Source organism: Salvelinus alpinus, chromosome 20 (genome assembly GCF_045679555.1).
Source record: "Salvelinus alpinus chromosome 20, SLU_Salpinus.1, whole genome shotgun sequence".
Classification (NCBI taxonomy): Eukaryota; Metazoa; Chordata; class Actinopteri; order Salmoniformes; family Salmonidae; genus Salvelinus; species Salvelinus alpinus.
Genome location: NC_092105.1, coordinates 24,551,500 through 24,574,672, shown reverse-complemented (window position 1 = coordinate 24,574,672; position 23,173 = coordinate 24,551,500). Strand labels below are relative to the sequence as shown.

Below are 23,173 nucleotides of genomic sequence, written 5' to 3'. Positions count from 1 at the left end.
AGAGAGGAGGGGAGGAAAATATGAGGGGGAGAGAGGAGGGGAGGAAAATAGGGGGAGGAGTAGAAGAGGAGGAGGGGAGTGAGGAAGGGAGAAAAAGAGGGGGTATGAGGAGAGGAGAAGAGGAGGACGGGAGAGAGGAGGGGAGGGAAAGAGGGGGGAGGAGGAGAGGAGAAGAGGAGGAGGGGAGAGAGGAGGGGAGGAGAAGAGGAGGAGGAGAGAGAGGAGGGGAGGAGAAGAGAAGAGGGGGGAGAGAGGAGGTGAGGAAAAGAGAAGAGGAAAGGAAGAGAAGAGGAGGGGGCGAGGAGAGACCTTGGGAGGGGAATGAAGGGCATCATCCAAGACAAACTCTGAGAGACAGAAACACTTCCATCTTCAGGCTGATACCTCTCTCCATCTCTCTCTGTGTCTCTCTCTCTCTCTCTGGCATGTTTTTGGCAGGCTCTCTGTATAAGGATGATGATGCTGGCAGGTAGCGACTGGGCTGTGAATAATCTCAGGGGAGGCAGCATTAACCTGTCTATTAGCATAAGCCATTACATTAATACCTGTAACATTACAAAGTCTATAGGAAATATATCAGCCTCCATACACCCAGACTACAAAATAATATAGGTCAAAACACAGAATTATGTAACTGAAATGGGAAATAGGGCAGCCTCAGTTACAATCAACCGCTTCCAATGGCGAAAACTGACAGAAAATACCTCTACAGATACAGCTCTATACAGTATACTTGACATATAAACTCAGTCAGTTATAGGAATCGAATGTCTGTGACATTAACTTCTCTAGGATAGGGGGCAGCATTTTCACCTTTGGATGAAAAGCATACCCAAATTCAACTGCCAGCTACTCATCCCCAGAAGATAAGATATGCATATTATTTGTAGATTTGGATAGAAAACACTCTGAAGTTTCTAAAACTGTTTGAATCATGTCTGTGAGTATCTCTCTTTTCAATGGGATTTCATTGGGAATACAGATTTCTAATTGACCTTCTTGCAGTTCCTACCGCTTCCACTGGATGTGAACAGTCTTTAGAAATTGGTTGAGGTTTTTTCCTTTGTGTAATGAAGAAGTACGGCCATCTTGAACGAGGGTCGCTGGAAGTGTACTGTACTGTACTGATCTCTCTAATTCTCTCTTTCTCTCTTTCTTTCGCTCTCTCGGAGGACCTGAGCCCTAAGACCATGCCTCAGGACTACCTGTCCTGATGACTCCTTGCTGTCCCCAGTCCACCTGGCCGTGCTGCTGCTCCAGTTTCAACTGTTCTGCCTGGGGCTATGGAACCCTGACCTGTTCACCGGATGTGCTACCTGTCCCAGACCTGCTGTTTTCAACTCTATAGAGACTGCAGGAGCGGAGTAGAGATACTCTAATGATCGGCTATGAAAAGCCAACTGACATTTACTCCTGAGGTGCTGACTTGCTGCACCCTCGACAACTACTGTGATTATTATTATTTGACCATGCTGGTCATTTATGAACATTTGAACATCTTGGCCATGTTCTGTTATAATCTCCACCCGGCACAGCCAGAAGAGGACTGGCCACCCCTCATAGCCTGGTTCCTCTCTAGGTTTCTTCCTAGGTTTTGGCCTTTTGTAAATTTGTATTACAAAAGTAGTTTGAAATGTTTTGGCAAAGTTTACAGGTATCGTTTGAGATATTTTGTAGTCACGTTTCACAAGTTGGAACCAGTGTTTTTCTGGATCAAACGCGCCAAACAAATGGACATTTCGGATATATATCGACGGAATTAATCGAACAAAAGGACAATTTGTGATGTTTATGGGACATATTGGAGTGCCAACAACAGAAGCTCGTTAAAGATAAGGCATGAATTATATTTTTATTTCTGCGTTTTGTGTCGCGCCTGCAGGGTTGAAATATGCTTCTCTCTCTTTGTTTACTATGGTGTTAACTCAGAAAATAGCATCGTTTGCTTTCGCCGAAAAGCCTATTTGAATTCTGACATGTTGGCTGGATTCACAACCAATGTAGCTTTAATTTGCTATCTTTCATGTGTGATTTAATGAAAGTTAGATTTTTATAGTAATTTATTTGAATTTGGCGCTCTGCATTTTCTCCGGCTTTTGGCCAAGTGAGACAGTAAAGTCCCGCCTAAACTCAGATTTTTGAATATAAATATGAACTTTACCGAACAAAACATACATGTATTGTGTAACATGAAGTCCTATGAGTGTCATCTGATGAAGATCATCAAAGGTTAGTGATTCATTTTATCTCTATTTCTGCTTTTTGTTACTCCTCTCTTTGGCTGGAAAAATGGCTGTGTTTTTCTGTGGCTATGTACTGACCTAACATAATCGCAAGGTGTGCTTTCGCTGTAAATCCTTTTTGAAATCAGACATGTTGGCTGGATTCACAACAAGTGTAGCTTTAATTTGGTGTCTTTCATGTGTGATTTCATGAAAGTTTGATTTTTATAGTAATTTATTTGAAATTGGCGTTTTTTACTGGCTTTTGGCCAAGTGGGATGTTAGCTTCAGAGAAGTTAAGTATTTAGCTTTTTATTCAGATCCATATTAGCTATTGCTGAAGCAGCAGCTACTCTTCCTGGGGTTCTGGAACAGGTGATTGTAGGGAAGTGACATGTATTAAACCTGCTATGGGAAATAAAGTGTTATTACTGATCTTATCACACTCGAGCTCAGAGAAAACCCAATTGAAGAGAATGCTATTCTTCAGTAATAATAGAAGAGAGCATTGATCTGTTAAGTACAGAAAAGTCCCTGCATGCTCAGCAGTTAAAGATATACAAAGGATGATGCTCGTCTCCAGTTCACACACAACACCTCACCGGGCCACAACAAAGAAGAGTTTCACAGTCCAGCAGCCCCATCTGCAGGCTAAGCACAACACAATGAATAATGAAATCATCATAACCTTCTGCTGGACTTTACAACACATTCAAGAGAAAAACAGAGAGAACAAACCACCGAAATATCTTGGAAAACCTGCTCAACAAAATGTTAGACACACATGATGCAATCTCAGATGCATAAAACTTTTTGTGATCCCCAAAAATAAAACCTGCAAAAATTGATCACATTTAAGTCATTTACATTTACATTTAAGTCATTTAGCAGACGCTCTTATCCAGAGCGACTTACAAGTTGGTGCATTCACCTTATGATATCCAGTGGAACAACCACTTTACAATAGTGCATCTAACTCTTTTAAGGGTGGGGGGGGGGGTTAGAAGGATTACTTTATCCTATCCTGATCACCAACAGATAGTTTTTGTATTTCTAGCAGTGACACATCATCCCCTTTCCAGCTAGCCTATAGGTATTTATGAGTGGTCAGAACAATGTGCCTACCTGTCTGCTACGGGAATCCATACTATTGCTGCTGGAGGAACAGGAACAGGACAAGGGCACAGGAGTCGATTTGTGCTTTTCATCTGCAGCCTGCAGTCAGCTCTTCCATCCAACCAGTCTTCTCTTCCATCTCGATTAGGGGCCTGACAGCACCGTTTAGACCAGGGGGATGAAGGACTGCCGGGCATCACACACTACAGCCACACCCGCCTGTCACACACACACACACAGCCCTCCCCCTATACCATCCCCAGCGCCTGTCACAGCTAGAGTCATTCCCATAATATAGATCTGAGGGACAATGGCACTTACTTCCACAATGACAATTACTGCAGCCTGGCCCTGGAAACCCACTTACAGAGGCAATGTCACATCTCTCACTTTTAATAGCTGATTCAGTGATGTAGTGTGGTGAGGCTGTAATGTTTATGTGTGGATGTGGCTGGATGGAGATTTCATGTGCTGCACGCAAAGGCTTGTAAATTAGTGTTTTATATGGATATGCGAAGGTACATTAACACGCATACACACGCACGTACACACACATGGATACAGTGACCACTGTGGGCCACATTCAGAAGGTTCTGACTCTCTGTGTTTGTATGCCTAGTGGTACGGTGTGTGTTTACATTAGCATAACAGAAAGTAGACCTGTTTGTTTACAGAAATGTACCTTTTCAGTTGTTTGTTTATTCATTCCCTTTAAATTGTGGAGAGCAAACACAGATGGAGCAGGGGCTGCATTTTGTGTGTTTACTGTGTGTCTGTGTGTCTGTGTGTGTGTGTGTGTGTGTGTGTGTGTGTGTGTGTGTGTGTGTGTGTGTGTGTGTGTGTGTGTGTGTGTGTGTGTGTGTGTGTGTGTGTGTGTGTTTACTCTGTAAATGTGTTTGCTCTCACCCTTCTCTACTCAGGTGAACACAAATCACCCAGCCAGAGGGTTTACCTCACACAACATGAGTCTTTCCAGGTTAGTCTCTAAGAGCTTTCCACTTCTGGATTGTGCAACATTTGCCCATTACTCTTTTCAAAAACATGTAAGCTCTGTCAAATTGTTTGTTGATCATTGCTAGACAACCATTTTCAGGTCTTGCCATCACTGTCTTCTTGGTAAGCAACTCCAGTGTAGATTTGGCCTTGTGTTTTAGGTTATTGTCCTGCTGAAAGGTGAATTCACCTCCCAGTGTTTGATGGAAAGCAGAATGAACCAGGTTTTTCTCTAGGACTTTGTCTGTTTCTTCTTATCCTGAAAAAGTTCTAAACGATTACAAGTATACCCATAACATGATGACACCACCACTATGCTTGAAGATATGAAAAGTGGTACTCATTAATGTGTATTGGATTCAGGACAAAAAGTGAATTGCTTTGCCACATTCTTTGCAGTATTACTTTAGTGCCTTGTTGCAAACAGGATGCACGTTTGTAATACTTTTATTCTGTACAGGCTTCCTTCTTTTCACTGTCAATTAGGTTAGTATTGTGGAGTAACTACAATGTTGTTGATCCATCCTCAGTTTTCTCCTTATCACAGCCACTAAACTCTGTAACTGTTTTAAAGTAACCATTGGCCTCATGGTGAAATCTCTGAGAGGCTTTCTTCCTCTCCGGCAACTAAGTTAGGAAGGACACCTGCCACTTTGTAGTGACTGGGTGTATTGATACACCATCCAAAGTGTAATTAATAACTTCACCATGCTCAAAGGGATATTCAATGTCTGTTTTTTTATTTTTACCCATCTACCAATAGATGCCTTTCTTTGAGGGGCATTGGAAAACCTCCCTGGTCTTTGTGGTTGAATCTCTATTTGAAATTCACTGCTCGACTGATGCACCTTACATATAATTGTATGTGTGGGGTACAGAGATGAGGTAGTCATTCAACAATCATGTTAAGCACTATTATTGCACACAGAGTGAGTCCATGCAACTTATTATGTGACTTGTTAAGCACATTTTTACTCATTAACTTATTTAGGCTTGCCATAACAAAGGAGATGAATACTTATTGACTCAAGACATTTTAGCTTTTCCTTTCTTATTAATTTGTAAAAATTTCGAAAAACATAATTTCACTTTGACATTATGGGGTATTGTGTAGACCAGTGACAAATCATGTAAATGTTATCCATTTTAAATTCCGTCTGTAACAACATTTGGAAAAAGTCAAGGGGTTTGAATACTTTCTGAAGGCACTTTTTTTTTGTACACTGAGTATACAAAACATTAGGAACACCTGATCTTTCCATGAGATTGACTGACCAGGTGAATCCAGGTGAAAGCTATGATCCCTTATTGATGTCACTTGTTAAATCCACTTCAATCAGTGTAGATGAAGGGGAGGAGACAGGTTAAAGGATTTTAAGCCTTGAGACAATTGAGACATGGATTACGTATGTTTGCCGTTCAGAGGGGGAATGGGCAAGACAACATATTTAAGTGCCTTTGAACAGGGTATGGTAGAAGGTGACAGGCGGTTTGAGTGTCAAGAACTGCAACGCTGCTGGGTTTTTCACATTCAGCAGTTTCCCGTGTGTATCAAAAATGATCCACCACCCAAAGGACATCCAGCCAACTTAACACAACTCTGGGAAGCATTGGAGTCAACATGGGCCAGCATGCCTGTGGAACGCTTTCAACACCTTGTAGAGTCCATACCCCGACGAATTGAGGCTGTTTTGAGGGCAAAAGGGGGTGTGGCTCAATATGTTCCTAACGTTTTGTACACTCAGTGTATATGTAAGGTGTATGGGTCAGTGCCACTGTAAGCTACCTGGTTCTGCAGGTGAAGAGTCAGGTGGACTCTGAGGGAGTAGGTCAACCCGGGCCAGAACTGTATAAAGATTCCTGTAGGCTACTATACTGTAGAGATGCAACAATCTACACTGGGGACCAATTTAGACTTAGGACGCCAGGTGTGTGCACTCACTGGGCAATCAGCCACGTTAAAGGGAAATGTAAAACATCTTCAGCTTTATATTCATCATCTCCACCACCACCCCAACATCAACATATGTGAAAATTGTGCTCTTTGTAATAAAAAATATAGAGGACAATAAATGTTTCCAATGAAATCTTCGGTGTGCATAGTGTGATTTTAACCAATTATAAGTAGGCATTGACTACTAATTGCCTACTAATTGGTTGATGATGTCATTAGAACCACTTATTTTCCTCTATCTTTTATATTAGAACATTTTCCCATATGTTGATTTTAGGGTGGTGCTGGAGATGATGAACATTAAGTTGAACTTTAACTGTTCAGCAAAGTGCCAGGGAGAACCGCTAACCAGCAAGACTGCAGCCTCTGATGATTGCAGCTTTGCACCTCTGATCTGAACTATCTCATTAGAGCAGGAAATAACTCTGTGTCTACAGTTACAGTGAAGAGATTCAGCAATACTTCCCTGTAGGAGCCTTAAAGGGAGAACTCGCTGATGTAGTCCATAGGCAGTAGACACCAATGTTACCTCAGGGTCATTATGGCCACAACCGGTGTCTATGACATTCAGGTGAACTAGTCATTAAGAATAACCTCCTTAATCTGTCACTAGAGGGCGATGTGCTCCAGGTTTACTGTTAACCAAGTGCTCTGGTTAACAGTGCTCTAGCACAGGCAACTTAGCTTATAATAATCTACGAAACACAACCATAAAATGACGGAGAGTCGTTATTGCCAGTTTGGACCTGCAGTGAGTGAGCTGGCTGGTCTATCCTGATGTTGGTTTAGACTGGAGGGAGACTGGGGTGACTGAGGCGACTGGGTCCAGCATAGAATTCACTACATAGGCCTGACAGTCTGGGACACTGTTTTACAGATGACTCCCCTCTCTGGAGAAACAGACATGGTACACATTCACTTCCGGTACTTCCTTGTTTTGTTTGATAAAGATCTGCAGTTGATGCCATTTCCTAAAGATGTTTATCACTTTCATTTTCCACCAGCTGATTAGACAGTACTGGGTGCTCACTTCCTCATCTATGCTGTGTGTGTATAAACAGTGTTTAGTGTACTTTACCTGCTCTCCTTCCAATGGAAGAGGGGATACCCACTTACCTGAGCTTGAGTTTGGGGTTTATAGGGGGCAGTGTTTGGGCCTGGGCATGCGGTTGAAGTGGAGAGAGTTGGGGTTGGCTCTGGGTCTAGGCCGTGATGGGCTCGCCTCGCGAGGAGGTATTCTGTTGACTGGGTCGAATGGCATTCCTCTGAATTCTCTAGATCTCTTTTCTGATATGATCTCATTTTTTCTTCCTGCTTCACTTCTTTCCTCTCCTTCTCCTTCTCCTTTAGTCTCTCCTCCTACTTGAACACAGACACGCAAAATATTGGAGTTACACAGACAGGGAACACACCATAACTCTGACTTAAATACCAGACAGGGGAAAATCTCCCCAGCCTGACAAATAGACTCTCTATAATGGATTGATGTGAGTATTCCCAGGGTTACGATGTTTGTTTGTATAAGAGTTGGGAGAATCTTGGTGGAGTTGACGTGTCTTTGGCCTTTATGCCTTTGGTCCTGGGTTCAGGAGAGGTAGTCAATTATGTGCTGTTAGGCAGTGTTGGACTGTGTCCAAAAACAACTGCTACCCCCTATACCCCTATGCACTTGTTGAGACCTGGATGGATTTTGATAGACGTAAGCAAGCCTATTCAAGTACAAAGGGTTGTTTACACCAATCAAATATTTTCAGAAAGGAAGTGTTGTTTCTGAGCAGGGCCGGAGTGGGAGTCTGTTCTCTGCAGTGGATACATTAGCATTACCCTCTTCATTGGCTCATTTCACCGGACCAGCTCTCTCACTTCACTATTGAGCTCTCTGATTTCCTCAAATAAGCTGTCTGTAAGTTCATCATCCTTGCCCTGACCCTGGCCTCTATTCTCTCCCTCCCCTCTCTCCTCCTCCTCCCTCGACGCTTCACCCCTGCAGAACTAAACACAACATACTTCCGGGTTGGAGGCGCGCTGTGTTAAGAAGCAGTGCGGCTTGGTTGGGTTGTGCTTCGGAGGACGCGTGGCTTTCGACCTTCGTCTCTCCCGAGCCCGTACGGGAGTTGTAGCGATGAGACAAGATAGTAATTACTAGTGATTGGATACCACGAAAATTGGGGAGAAAAGGGGAGAAAAAAAATAAAAAATAAAAAATAAAATTAAAACATTTGCACATTCATTTGAGAGCATTATGCGGTGTTCCATCAACCTCTTTTTGCTCCTCAACTTTCAGTCTTTCTCCCTCCCTTTCTTTCTCTCTCTCTCTCCTCCCCTCTTACCTCTTTCTCAAGGCGTGCTATCTCTTCTATCTCTTATGTGCTGTATCCGTCTGCACCCGCTCATGAAGAGCCTTATTGGAGATGTCGCCCAGTAGCCATTCTACTCCCTTTCTGATGGACCTATTCAATGTCTTCCCTGAGCCAAGTACAGCTGAGCACAACTTCTACAAGAACAACACAAGGGCATGTTCCAGGGACACAAATTCTTCACAGTAGCATATTCATTACGGCAATTCTGTTGCAAAACGTTTCTTAAACGGAAGCAAACAGAGCGAAGCAGTGCGGGACCTACAGTCTTAGTAAAGAAGGTGCTATCTATAACCTAAAAGGGTTCTTTGTCTGTCTGCATAGGATATCCTTTTGAAGAACCCAATTTGGTTCTAGGTAGAACCCTTTTGGGTTCCATGTAGAATTATTTCCACAGAGGGTTTCTCCTATGGGAACAGTCGAAGAACCCTTTTGGAACCCTTTTTTCCAAGAGTGTACCTGAATTTGTCCAATAGAAACTCTTGTTTGGACTAATTACACCCCATGCCTTTAGGAATTAGCAAGATATGCTATGCTATGAGACACTTACTATGAAGAAGCTACATTGGTGTCTGTTGACCGGTGTCTCCAGAGAGAGACGGTGTATCAGCTCCACCTCAGAGTCATGGACAGGTTCTGCTCATTGGCAAGCCTAGGACAGAGAGACAGGGGACAGGTAAAAAAAATGCAGGTAGTGGTTGTGAGCCATTATTCACTCTCTCTGTAAGTGCTGACACAGATGAATATGGCACACTTGACAACACCTGTCACAACCCAAAACGGTTCATTTTGTTGTCATAACACCTACACATTAGGAATGAATCATACACCTGTTTATTATCTGCTGGTTACTATAATTCAGTTGTATTTCGTCTTACTGTTGGTTGACATTTAGTTCTCCACCCTGTGCTTTTATGAAACACATACATTAGGCCTTCGTTTGGTCAAAAATGTTGGCCACTGTTTTATTTTAGGTCACCCTCTCTCTGATGACAACTTTTCAACACTCTTCAAAATGCCATTCTGAGGGTGTACATGTAGAGTAGGACTATGTCCCTTCCCTCCTAAAAGGTTCCTGGAATTCTGGGCCTTGCCAGAAACAATCTGTCAGCCATGCTCAGTAGAGCCACTGGAGCCTGAGAAACACAATAGGGCCAGACCAGTGACTTAGCTAGCAGGCTGCACCGTAGGCTCCATACATAACGTAATGTATAGAGCTAAAACAACTCTTCTACATCATTGCTGTTCTACACAATACAGCTCTATTTGTTCTATGATGCTGTTTGAGCCGCCCCTGGGACAGAATAGTCCACATCTGTTCTCCCTTCTCCCACTGGCCACAGAGAGTTCTCCCTGAGAGAGAAGGGGTGTGGCCAGACTGGCAGAACCACATTTCCTGGGAAGTGTTGTTTCTCTGTTATAGCAGTTTACTGACTAACTGTTAACATATAGGAAAACTAACAGAACACACACACACACACACACGTGACCTACAGCTAATAAGTATTTGGAGTGGAGGGCTCAATAGATTCCCTGAGGATATCGTTCAGAAGGATGGGATATACATTTGGATAACTTCATGGATACTTTATGTGAAGTAAGAATAATCCATTCTCCATGGCTTGGCTAAATTGGCAATTACATTCCTGGTCAAACATAAATGGCAGGCTCTAAGCCTCACGGACTACTTACTACAACAAGGTAAATAGCAGAACTCACGCCTGCCTGACTCAGGATACTTATTGTAAGTGTTAGAATATGTTTTCTTAAGTGTATATTATTATTTTCTCATATGAAATTCAAGGTTCTTAAGACCAAAAATTGATTTAATAAAAAATAAAAAAGGTCAGAGTTGCCTTTACAATAATATCCTGTGTAAAAGAGGAAAGCATTTGTTCTCTTCCACCCCAGCAGAACACTTGCATTATGGTGCCAAATGTCAACAGGCAGTTCCCTCATAAATTCTGTGACAGGTGAACAGATGGAAAGTTGGAAAGCAGTCAGAGAACAGAAGAAACCATCACAATATTCAGACACAGACTAAGCTGGACTGAGTGTGTTTTCAGGCTAAATCTCGTATTGCTCTAGAATCGGTTGAGTAATGTCTGAATCATAGAGTTACAATGACCAGAATGGACAAAGCCCCGGCTTAGTCCATGGGAGGTAAACTCAATGACTGTGGTCCATCAACCATGAAAGTTGACACGGATGGGAATGTGTGTTCTAGTATTTCTAATTCTATGGTTTGGTTTCAATCTGATCTCCAGCCTAGAGAAGGTCAGAGGTCTGTAGTGTTAGAACATGCAGGAGGCCTCACACTTCAGTACTGCACACACACACACACACACACACACACACACACACACACACACACACACACACACACACACACACACACACACACACACACACACACACACACACACTAGTGGTGTGCAGGTCAGCTGTTTGTTCACTCGCACCCACCCGCAATTACTAATAACCCATCCGCATCCGCCCGACTATATGTGATAAAGTGAACATCTGAGGTCCGCACCCGTCCCTTACCCACTAATATAAAGAAAAATAAATGTGAAAGGTTTTCTGTGCAAAATGTCCAAATGTCACCAGTTTGACCGGTTGTAAGGAAATAGAAAGCTGTGAAAACGACTCAACATGTTTCTGATAGATTTCAGTTTAGCTTGGATGAATATTTTATGTGGTTGAAATACTATCAGCTTTTATGATGCTGATAAAGACAGCACCTCCAGAGATGGTATCTAACTACACAGTGCATTCTCTCAAGATGCTGAAAGAAAGAAATCATATTTCTCCACTCCTGTTCCCGAGTAAAAATGTTGCCTACATTTGGTGTATCATTTTACTGCAGGAAATACTTCATTCTGCAGGAGTTAATATTGAGGCTATGTGAGAGGTTATAGACCTAGAGTCAGTGTCCAGATTTCAGTTTCCATTCAACCCATCTGAACAGTAGGCTACAGGTCCCTTGACGTGCCATAGTCCTATGTGAAGTCCCGTCTTGTGACTGTCGATTTTGCATAGCGCCTCACAATCATCACACATAACATCGCCGGCACTGCTATCATCCTCTTTCACCACTTCACCAGATCTTTCCCAAACATTGCCTTTCTGGCCCTCCCTTCTTTTTATTTTCAACTCCATTTCGCAGCTTTTTCTCTTATTGAATTCAATTCCCACATTGTCCTTTTTGCCTCTGTGGATCGAAGTTAAGTTTTCTGTCTGTTCCCAAAACCATTTGGTGATTGGCATGTAGGCTACAGTTGTGATTGTGTGTTGGCCTACAGTTAGCGCAATAAAAGTATTGCTTTAATTTTGTTCAACCCACCCGCCCTTCATCCACATAATATATAACCACTGGGACTGTGGGTTTTGAGTCAACCTCTGCATCACTAACACACACACACACACACACACACACACAAGCACACGCACACGCACACACACACACACGCACACACACACACACGCACACGCACACACACACGCACACGCACACACAACAGGTTATTTGTGGGCTTTCCTGTTTGTAATCCATCTGGTAATTGGATAGTCTGTCATTTACAACGCTCTATTTAATTCAAAATACACATTCTGTGCACTCCACCCTTCCGAACAGTTAAAGTCCTCCAAACGATCCAGACACTGCAGGGTAAATACTGTATATATATATACTGAATATACTTCAGAATAAACTGATGAAACCTTGAAACTGTTGTAATACTTATTATGTTTTGCTGTCAAGCTAAACCAGATTTGTCTGCTAAACGCCACAGATACCACAGTGTGGATTACAGTCAGACTAACCGAATCTTAAGGGCAATGTTGACAAGCTCTCTGTGGGTGTGTGTGTTTGTACATGTATGTGTGTGTTTGTGTGTGTCTATAAGAAGTGCACTTCTCTGAGAGCAGTCATCATATCATTATGTCAGGCAGAGGTACTGGTGAAGGGAAGTGCCTCACTGCAAAAACACAAACAAAAGAACTTCTCATGGGAAGCAACGCTGAAGCAGATTCACTGGTGATGGACATAAACATTGTGCAAATGTATCTCTCCCTGCCATTCCCAGTCACAAACACTACTTGTAGCTCAGTGGACCAAAGTGCTTAGGGAATTTCTTAGGAATGTTGAACTTGTCTACGGATACATTATTGAAGAGCTTGTGATGCCAGATTCATTATAGAAGGTCTTGTGGTGCTATAAAGAAACAAAGTGAAGAGAGACTCATTTCCAGTTCAAAGTGGACACACCAAAGTACAGTACCAGTCAAATGTTTGGACACACCTACTCATTCAAAGGTTTTTCTTTATTTTTTATTTTTACTATTTTCTACATTGTAGAATAATAGGGAAGACATCAAAACTATGAAATAGCACATATGGAATTGTGTAGTAACCCAAAAAGTGCTAATGAAATCAAAAATATATGTTATATTTTAGATTCTTCAAAGTAGCCACCCTTTGCCTTGATGACAGCTTTGCACACTTTTGGCATTCTCTCAGCCAGCTTCACCTGGAATGCTTTTCCAACAGTCTTGAAGGAGTTCCCACATATGCTGAGCACTTGTTGGCTGCTTTTCCTTCACTCTGAGGTCCAACTCATCACAAACCAGGTAATCTAATGCAGCACTCCATCACTCTCCTTCTTGGTCAAATAGCCCTTACACACTCTGGAAGTGTGTTGGGTCATTATCCTGTTGATAAACAAATGATAGTCCCACTAAGCACAAACCAGATGGGATGGCGTATCGCTGAAGAGTGCTGTGGTAGCCATGCTGGTTAGGTGTGCCTTGAATTCTAAATTAATCACAGATAGTGTCACGAGTAAAGCACCCCCACACCATCACACCTTCTCCTCCATTTTTCATTGTTGGAACTACACATGCAGAGATCATCCATTCACCTACTCTGCGTCTCACAAAGACACGGCGGTTGGAGCCAAAATAGTAAAAATAAATAAAAACCCATTAATGAGTAGGTGTGTCCAAGCTTTTGACTGGTACTGTACATATTTACCTCATAAGACCTTGAGTTCCTCATTGTAATTATGATGAATAAACTCAGGTGTTGACTGAAACACCTTTGCTTAAAACAGTGTTTACTCTTTAGGTATACCAACAATAGTTGGAGACACCATATACATTGTCAACCAAGACCATATGTTCCTTATTACAGTGAAACAACATCAAACCCTGTCCTCCTGAGTGAGGTCCACCAAGAGGCTCTGTTCTTTGGAGATAACTTCACTAAGGGATAACTTCCCTAAGGGGCCTCAACTGACAGGCTTTTGTCATCCTTCTGAGTGATCTCCACCGAGAGGTCTCTGACCATGAAGGACCGCCTGGAGGAGCTGCGTCAGAGGGCCCAGGGTTTTCGGGAGGTGAGCAGAGAGACAGATGATACCCCATTCCCTGGGGAAGATGCTGACCCAGATGCCCCATTGGGGGTTAAGTTCGCCACCCCGCAGCAGGCTGTGGTGTTCGAGCAAGAACCGGTCCTGCACAACTTCCTGTCCGAGGCTCAGCATATCCGCGGTGACATCACTGAGCTGGAAACGGAGGTTAGTAAGCTCACATATTCCTCCTATGAGTGGCCGTAACTATATAGACAGGTCGCATGCACCTCGGTTGGAATGCAACTGTATGTCCAATTGTCCATGAGAATAATGTTGTGAATTCGAGAGGTGGAAGGATGCTCTGTAAATCCTTGTTATTCATTTAAAGTTTGACTGAATCCTCTTCTCCTTCTCCCCAGGTGAAGAAGTTCAGCCAGCAACAAAGGACCCTGGTGGCGACCATGCGTTGTTTCAGTGTGATGAAGAAGGACAGTGATGTAACGAGGGACATCAAGCTGCAGGCAGAGAGCATCCACAGACGGCTGGACGCCCTCTCCAAGAAGGCACAGAGTTTAGAAGACATGCAGGGACTGGCTACAGCCACTACACGCATTCAACGCTCCCAACACGCAGCGCTACACAGACAATTTCAACAGGTCACTCTCCAATAGTTATTATAACCTTTTATTTCAATGGTGTTTTCTGATGTTTTTCTGACAACACTTTTCTGAAAGTCAGCAAAAAATATATATTGTTAGGCTTAGTTTTTAATATATGCTAGCTAAGCAAACAGTGAAAAGAAATGTCTGTTTCTGGTCTAAAGTACTTTTTCATATTTTACCACTCCTAGGTGATGTGTCTGTACAACAACTCCATCCTCAGTAAACAGGAGCATTGTAAAAACTTCATCATCCGCCAGCTGGAGGTGTTTGGTCGTGACGTCACCGAGGAGGGAGTTGATGAAATGGTTGCCACAGGGAAGTGGGAGGTGTTCAACCAGAACCTCCTCAACGACGAACGCATCACACGCGCTCAGCTGTCCGAGATCGAGCAGAGACACAAGGTAAGAGTAAGTTTTGACGTGTAAGAAAATGCAAGAATATGTTATTGAAGGTAAAGTTAAGACTCTCAGTAGGCCATGTATGTCTGTGACCGACAAACACTAATGTCGCATGTCATTTACACCAGTTTCACTGTCCGTTCAGACAAATCCTTGACTAATGTTTTGTCTTTATCCTTCGTGCAACTGCTATAGGAGCTACTGAATCTGGAGAGCAACATGAAGGAGCTGAGAGAACTGTTTGTGGATATCTTTATGTTGGTGGAGGAGCAAGGAGGCTACATAGACAACATCCAGACCAGCGTAGAGAAGACACAGGACTACGTCACCGTCACTAACGAGAAATTGAAAATGGCCACCAGGTACAAGAAGAAGAACCCTCTAAGGAGACTGTGCTGCTGTTGCTGCCCCTGGAGGTGCTGCACATAGAGAAGGGACAAGTCCCCTGAACACTGGAGATACCCCTGGAGGTTTTTCAGAAGGGGAAAGGAAGAGCTCTGGTGTGGAGTGTCTACAGGTATGGGAGGGAAATCTCTAGGGTGGCATGGCAGAACAGTGTTCAGAGAAGATTTAAGCCCATTACAGTGGTCAGAAATCATCCAGGAACAAGAGGATTGTACGAGGCTGTGCAGTTGAAGCAGAGTGGGAGTCAGTGTCTCCACTCATGAGGGACAACTTTAACGCAAGACATAATGCATTTAGAGAATCAGCAAGACTGTTTAACTGCACAGAAGTATTCACAATGTGGAAACAGATTGAATGTTACTTTCATTAATCATTGCAAGTATTTATTTTAAGTGCTAGTTTTTGTATTTACTCAAACTTTGTGTTAATGTACAAAACATATGAATGTATTTACCTGAGAGTTTCGCTTCAAATCAGGCAGGCTCAATGGGAAATGTGTTTTATTTCAAGATTTCACTGTGAATTAAGCAATTTCATGTTGGGTATGCTTTTGTACTTCCTAATGACAACTGTAATTCTGTTGAGGCCAGTTACCATTTCAGAAGATGTCTTTTAGACAAAGACTGTTATTTAATATTCCAGAACATTTCAAACCAATCAACATCACAATTAAACCCTCTCTGACTGTGAACAGTTTAGGTGAAACTATGACACATTTTACTGTGTCACTGTGCTTTGTCATAGCAGCAGCGGTGTGTGAGTGTACTTCATTACAGACCCATATGTGTCACGGCAAAATCAGGGGAAAAGCCAAGTCACAGGATTATGGCCCAGTATTGTCTGTGTGTGTGTGTGTGTGTGTGTGTGTGTGTGTGTGTGTGTGTGTGTGTGTGTGTGTGTGTGTGTGTGTGTGTGTGTGTGTGTGTGTGTGTGTGTGTGTGTGTGTGTGTGTGTGTGTGTGTGTGTGTGTGTGTGTGTGTGTGTGTGTGTGTGTGTGTGTTAACGGTGGACCCAGGTGTCTGATGTCAGAGTCAAGACAGAGGACAGGGTGTGTCTGGACCTGATTGGTAACAGGTTGAACTGATATCATAGGACAGGATAAGTGTCTATGGATACGCCACAGGGCACAGCGATGATACTATGCTGTATACACAGGTAGGTCAGCTCTAACAGCTGAACAGGAACTAGGATTTAGCTAGGTAGCCAGACTGGGATTTGTATTTGTATTTATTATGGATCCTCATTATCTGCCGACAAGGCGGCAGCTACTCTTCCTGGAGTTCAGCAAAAAATAAGGCAGTAATACACATTATAATACAATTGAGATATGACCTGGGGTACTTGTTCCATATTCAACAATATACTCACTCAGACAGACTCCAAAGGTTTCAACAAATTCTAAGCTTCCTGACTGTTCAAATTCCAAAGAGAGGTTACCCACAGGTCTACATATGCCTGCTTATCCACTTTCCACCACAATCCCCTAATAACCATCTGGAGTACATTCAACTGTTTCAGTGTAGCATCCTGCCACTGAGTGGTCACTGAAAGAAGTGCAGTGGAAAGCTATATGTTGTGTTTCAAATAGTACTGTAAAAATAAGCTTATCCCTGCCTGAAATACTCACAGAAGGACAGGCTTGCTAGCGATGTGGGGGTGCTGTATGACCTCAGTGATGGCACCCACCCCCCCTCTTCCCCGCACCCCTCCAAACACAGCTCAGTCACAGACACACCATCCACAGGGGCCTGGTCACAGGTTTCCTGGGGGAAAGATAAGACAAACATTCAGTAATACTCTTTAAGATCACAACAGTGCATTAAAGATTCATGACTCATATAACTGTTACATGTCAAACTTGTTTTGAAGTTACTGTCTGTCTGTGTGTATCAGTGATCAGTCAGTCTGTGAAGCTGTAAGAGGTTCTCTTATAACGGTCTGAGGAACATCAAAGTGTGTCTGAGTACAACCAGCTGTGGTCAGTCCAGAGATCTGTCATTATTTTACTGTGTGGTTTTATAAGCCCATCAACGTCAGACCAGGGGTAACAGGACCTGCAGCGTGCTATGTGTTACAGCCTGTGCTAAATCACACAGGTCACACTGGTAGCAGGGCAGGACCTACTGGCCCAGATCCCAAGAGATGTGGTAGACTGAGGCAGACGACACATCCGTCTCTATTCACAGCTTTCAAAGGGATAGATCCCCCCAATATCAAAGACTGAACTTTTCATACCTATCAGACTTTAGTTATTGGGTGAAGTACCTCAACTGTAAGTATATGCCTATGGGAGAGTAAACTTGATGTTACTGTATGAGAGAGAAGTTCACCTCCCTGTAGACCTCTGATTATAGTAGTCTTCCCTGCATTGTCCAGACTCACCACCACCACAGTCATTCTCCTGCTGAACACAGATCAATAACACTATGAAAGAGAAGATTATGGTGCACAGCTAGACAGCACTGGTAGACCAACGTGTCACCTCTCCTCAGCTTACAGGTTCTCTGCACCAATTAGAACAGAGCATCCTGACTAAATATCTCACAACTAGGTATTGTAGTTAACCTGGGGGAAGTTGCACAGTTAATGAGACAGATAGACTGTAATGGGGGTCATAATAACACATATTATTACAACTGAGGTGTCCATTGTTGTGGTGTTCAAGAGAGATGCTGAAAGAGGTTGCTATTGTCTCTTCTCTCTGCCCTTTCTTTTCCCCGTATTTGTATCACCTTCTCTAATCACAGTCCTCTTTCCCTGTCTCAGCGGTGTTAGGGTACAGAGGGAGAATTCAACAACAGGTGGCGCTGCTGTCAAATAATTGTGAAAAGTGGAGCGATGCAAGAAATGGCAACTACCATTGTCAAAGAAGCATTTCGCTCTTGTTAATGTTTTGTGTTTTGTGTTTGAATGACGATCTACCTACTGAAATCACATGAGATGAATAGCTTTCAGTCAGGACAACTTTGATCACAAGCCGGTTCCATGTTGCTGCTTCGTAACAACTCTACTTGATTATTTTGTGTTGTGTTGCATGTGGATCATGTTGATTCATTTACAACATTGTAATAAACCCAGCCTCAAGAGTTGTCATGGCTTGGCTGAGAAACAACTCACCATGAACACTAGAGATATTAACACCGACATCTGTTAATAAAACATGTCTCTGTGGAGGCCTTCTTCAGTGACCTGGTCGGGGTTTGGGGCGGTTTGAGGGTACAGGGAGCCCCCCTACAGGTTAATCCTGTCTTTAATGAGAGAGAAAGGCACACACACACCACTGGGCCTCTGCCTTCATCAGATCTGATAGACAACACTGACAGCAGCAGAATATGAGATTCATCCAGCCCTCCCACTGTGACTATTGACTGTACTGTGTGACAGAAATGTAAAACATCTCTACAAAAGGCCGGCCATCACACTTTCATCACTAATTCATTGACTGTATTATTTAGCATAATGACATCAATACCAGACGCATATATTTCCATCAGCTGTACCTCAGAGTCAGCGATACAGCAATTCATCATACACCAAATTCACTTACCTTCTGCATGATATTTTGGTACTTTGTAAAATAGTTTGCAAGCAATTGAAAGTCATTAAAATGATTGTATTGTCCTTGTTATCGAATCCAGGAACAATATCAGATAATCTGATCCAGTCTCCCTGATATACTGTACTCTACACTATCATCTATTTCAACACAAAGTGATTACTGGGCACTCTGGCTATATAATGCTATTTCCTCTGCTAACTCTACAGGGCCAATCTGTAGTCATATGGACGGGGCAATGCTTTCAGCACATATTCTGCTAACACAATCAAAATGGAAACGTTGTAAATTGTGTTTACTATGTAGGTCAAGACTCTCGCTGTCGAAAAAGGTAATCCTCTCTCATATCGATGTGTGTGTTATGTGTGTGTGTGTGTCCTTTCATTTATCTCTCTATCTGTCCATCCACCCGTCCGTCTACACGTCTGCTCATCCGTCTGTGCTTTCTGTAACGTAAAATATTCCAAATGGTTCTATATAATCAGTCTGGAATGCTGAGAAATGTTATTTTGCAGCCTCATTTTAGATGAAATAGATTGTGGATAGAATGGAGACTAAAATTAAAAGGCAGAAATGTACCTCTGTTAGGGCCAAATTATAGCAGTTAAACATATTCATATTACATTCCCTTCATTGCTTTCACATCATTGTCAAATATTATCAGTAGTTCAAAAGGCTAGCGATCAAAGCTGTCATGTGATAATGGAGTAGAGTACTTCACCCTCTTCCTAGTCACCTCTGATCCAATAAACCTCCTGAAACTCTGCCATTCTCTCATTAGACTGACAATGTTCTCTGAGAGCTTGGACGCCTGGCCAATGTGTGTGTGTGTGTGTGTGTGTGTGTGTGTGTGTGTGTGTGTGTGTGTGTGTGTGTGTGTGTGTGTGTGTGTGTGTGTGTGTGTGTGTGTGTGTGTGTGTGTGTGTGTGTGTGTGTGTGTGTGTGTGTGTGTGTGTGTGTGTGTGTGTGTGTGTGGATCATCACTGAGGCGTGTTGTACCTGGACGGGATCAAACGTTTTCCCAGCCACAGGAACCAAGCAAACACACACACACACACACACACACACACACACACACACACACACACACACACACACACACACACACACACACACACACACACACACACACACACACACACACACACACACACACACACACACACACACACACACACACATTTCCCCCCATCTTCGAGCAAGTGAAATCTCAAGCGGCCAGACGGCACTTCACAAACAGTATGACGTTACACAGCATTGAACCAGTCTAAGCTATAATTTTGCTGTACACGTTGCCTTCGGAAAGTATTCAGACCGCTTGACTTTTTCCACATTTTGTTAGGGTACAGCCTTATTAAAAAATTTCCTCATCAATCTACACACAATACCCCTTAATGCCCAAGCAAAAACAGGATTTTAGACATTTTTGCACATTTATTAAAAATAAAAAAAGTTTTAATTTTAATTTTAATTAATTTAAATTGTATTTGTCACATGCGCCGAATACAACAGGTGTAGACCTTACAGTGAAATGCTTACTTACAAGCCCTTAACCAACAACGCAGTTTTAAGAAAAATACCTAAATAAAGTAAGAGATAAAAATAACCAACAATTAAAGAGCAGCAGTAAAATAACAACAGTGGGTCTATATACAGGGGGTACCGGTACAGAGTCAATGTGCGGGGGCACCGGTGTTGAGGTAATTGAGGTAGTATGTACATGTAGGTAGAGTTATTAAAGTGACTATGCATAGATAATAACAGAGAGTAGCAGCAGAGTAGAAGGGGGGTGAGGGGCAATGCAAATAGTCTGGGTAGCTATTTGATTAGTTGTTCAGGAGTCTTATGGCTTGGGGGTAGAAGCTGTTTAGAAGCCTCTTGGACCTCGACTTGGCGCTCCGGTACCGCTTGCCATGCGGTAGCAGAGAGAACAGTCTATGACTAGGGTGGCTGGAGTCTTTGACAATTGTTTTAAGATGGCCATACCATGGATCATTTAGCTATTTGATTTTAATTTTAAGAGCCCCGTTGGTATATAAAAAAAACATTAAAAAAACATTGAATTTGGCCTTTTTAACTATAGCCCATAGAAATGCATTGAATAACACATTCACAAATGGCAAAACAGACAGTCAAAAAATAAATGATAAGAATAAGGTTTTGAAGTGTCTTTCCTAAGAAAGCTCATAAAGGCCTGATTGGTAGAGCGCTGCAGAGATGGTTGTCCTTCTGGAAGGTTCTCCCATCTCCACAGAGGAACTCTAAAGCTCTGTCAGAGTGACCATTGAGTTCCCGTCACCTCCCTGACCAAGGCCCTTCTCCTCCGATTGTTCAGTTTGGCTGGGCGCCAGCTCTAGGAAGAGTCTTGGTGGTTCCAAACTTCTTCCATTTAAGAATGATGGAGGCCACTGTGTTCTTAGGGAACTTAAATGATGCAGAATTATTTTGATACCCTTCCCCAGATTTGTGCCTCGAATCAATCCTGTCACGGAGCTCTACGGACAATTCCTTCAACCTCATGGCTTGGTTTTTGCTCTGTCATGCACTGTCAACTGTGGGACGTTATATAGACAGATGTGTGCCTTTCCAAATCATGTCCAATGAATTGAATTTACCACAGGTGGACTCCAATCAAGTTGTAGAAACATCTCAAGGACGATCACTGGAAACAGGATGCACCTGAGCTCAACATCGAGTCTCATAGCAAAGGGTCTGAATACTTATGTAAATAAGTAAATAATATATTTTTTATAAATTTGCAAAAAATTATAAAACCTGTTTTCGCTTAGTCATTATGGGGTATTGTGAGTAGATTGCTGAGGATTTTTTATTTATTTAATCCATTCTAGAATAAGGCTGTAACGTCAGAAAATTTGGAAAAGGTCAAGTGGTCTGAATACTTTCCAAAGGCCCTGTATATTCAAATCCTTAAGAGTCTATTGACGCAGCGGTGCGTTAATCTAAGTAACATAATACAAAAATCTCCATCAAAATCTGTCATGGGATGCGTCTAAATCCACCGCATCCGCCTATGTCGGCGGTATTTGGCAGTATTTGTCAGACCATGAGACATCCCGAAAATCGGTCTTCTCACGAAAACGTCTGTAACGTCAAGCCCCACGGGACTCGTCTGAAGTCGGTACCGCCAATGTGCCAACTTCTGTCTGTAGCATCCAATGCTCTAAGACACCCACAAGTGTCACAGGACTTGTTTGAAGGTAACCAGTACAGATTTGTTTTTAATGAATGGAAGTGTGAAGGTAGTTTTGTGTCAACAAAGAAAAAGGGGTTAAATATGTGTCCAAAGACTCAAATATTTCCTGAGCTTTCTTACATCCCCTAGATTTAGGAAAGACACTTGAAAACCTTATTTCTTGTCATTTATTTTTTGACTGTCTGTTTTGTCATTTATGAATGTGTTATTCAATGCATTTTTATGGGCTTTAGTAGAAAAAGCCAAAGGGGCTCCTAAAATTCAAATCAAATAGCTAAATGATCAATGGTACGGATATTTAAAAAAAAAATCATTATGTTAGCTTCGTGGAACCCCCCCCCCTCCCCCCCATAGACTTTTAGAGGTTAAATACGTACTGTACCTGCCCAGAGCATCCAGTTTCACTAGTAGCTAGCTAATTTCTAATAATCTAATAATCTAATTATTAATAATCTAATAATCTGTTATTGTTATTACTGTTATTGTTATTACTATTATTATTGTTGTTTATCATTCCAAATAGTAGTGGTATGGGTGGTAATGGTAATGATAGCAGTTTAATGATGGTGGTGGTGGTAGTGGTGGTAATGATGATAGTAGTTGTAGTACCGATGTAATGGTGAAGATGACCGTTATTTAGTTATAAATTAGTTATAGTTTTATTTTTTTATTTTTTATTACAATGTATATTGTATACATTGTTGCTTTGGCAATATTGACACAATGTTTTTCATGCCAATAAAGCAGCTTGAATTTGAATTTAATTTGTCATACTATAGCTTTTGTTTTGGCCGCGTTGGCTACAGTGTATTAGTTGGCTAGCTAACTGCTAGCACGTGTTACAGAGAGTGTCCACTGATCCACGTTGAACACGGTAGGAGTGATGAAGCCGTTCCTTTTCAATGGAGGGAAGTGAAGTAGATTGGGGGACCGTTGGCTGATG

General features: G+C 42.4%; 1 protein-coding gene across 1 annotated transcript; it reads left to right on the top strand.

Moving 5' to 3' along the window:
• The first annotated feature begins 10,061 nt into the window (after nucleotides 1-10,061).
• LOC139547218 (syntaxin-19-like) lies at nucleotides 10,062-16,151 on the top strand. Its single transcript, XM_071356297.1, has 5 exons — nucleotides 10,062-10,343; nucleotides 13,836-14,220; nucleotides 14,415-14,651; nucleotides 14,846-15,058; nucleotides 15,251-16,151. The coding sequence occupies exons 2-5, from the start codon at nucleotides 13,990-13,992 to the stop codon at nucleotides 15,482-15,484; spliced, it is 915 nt and encodes a 304-aa protein (XP_071212398.1). The 5' UTR covers nucleotides 10,062-10,343; nucleotides 13,836-13,989; the 3' UTR covers nucleotides 15,485-16,151.
• Nucleotides 16,152-23,173: the final 7,022 nt, after the last annotated feature.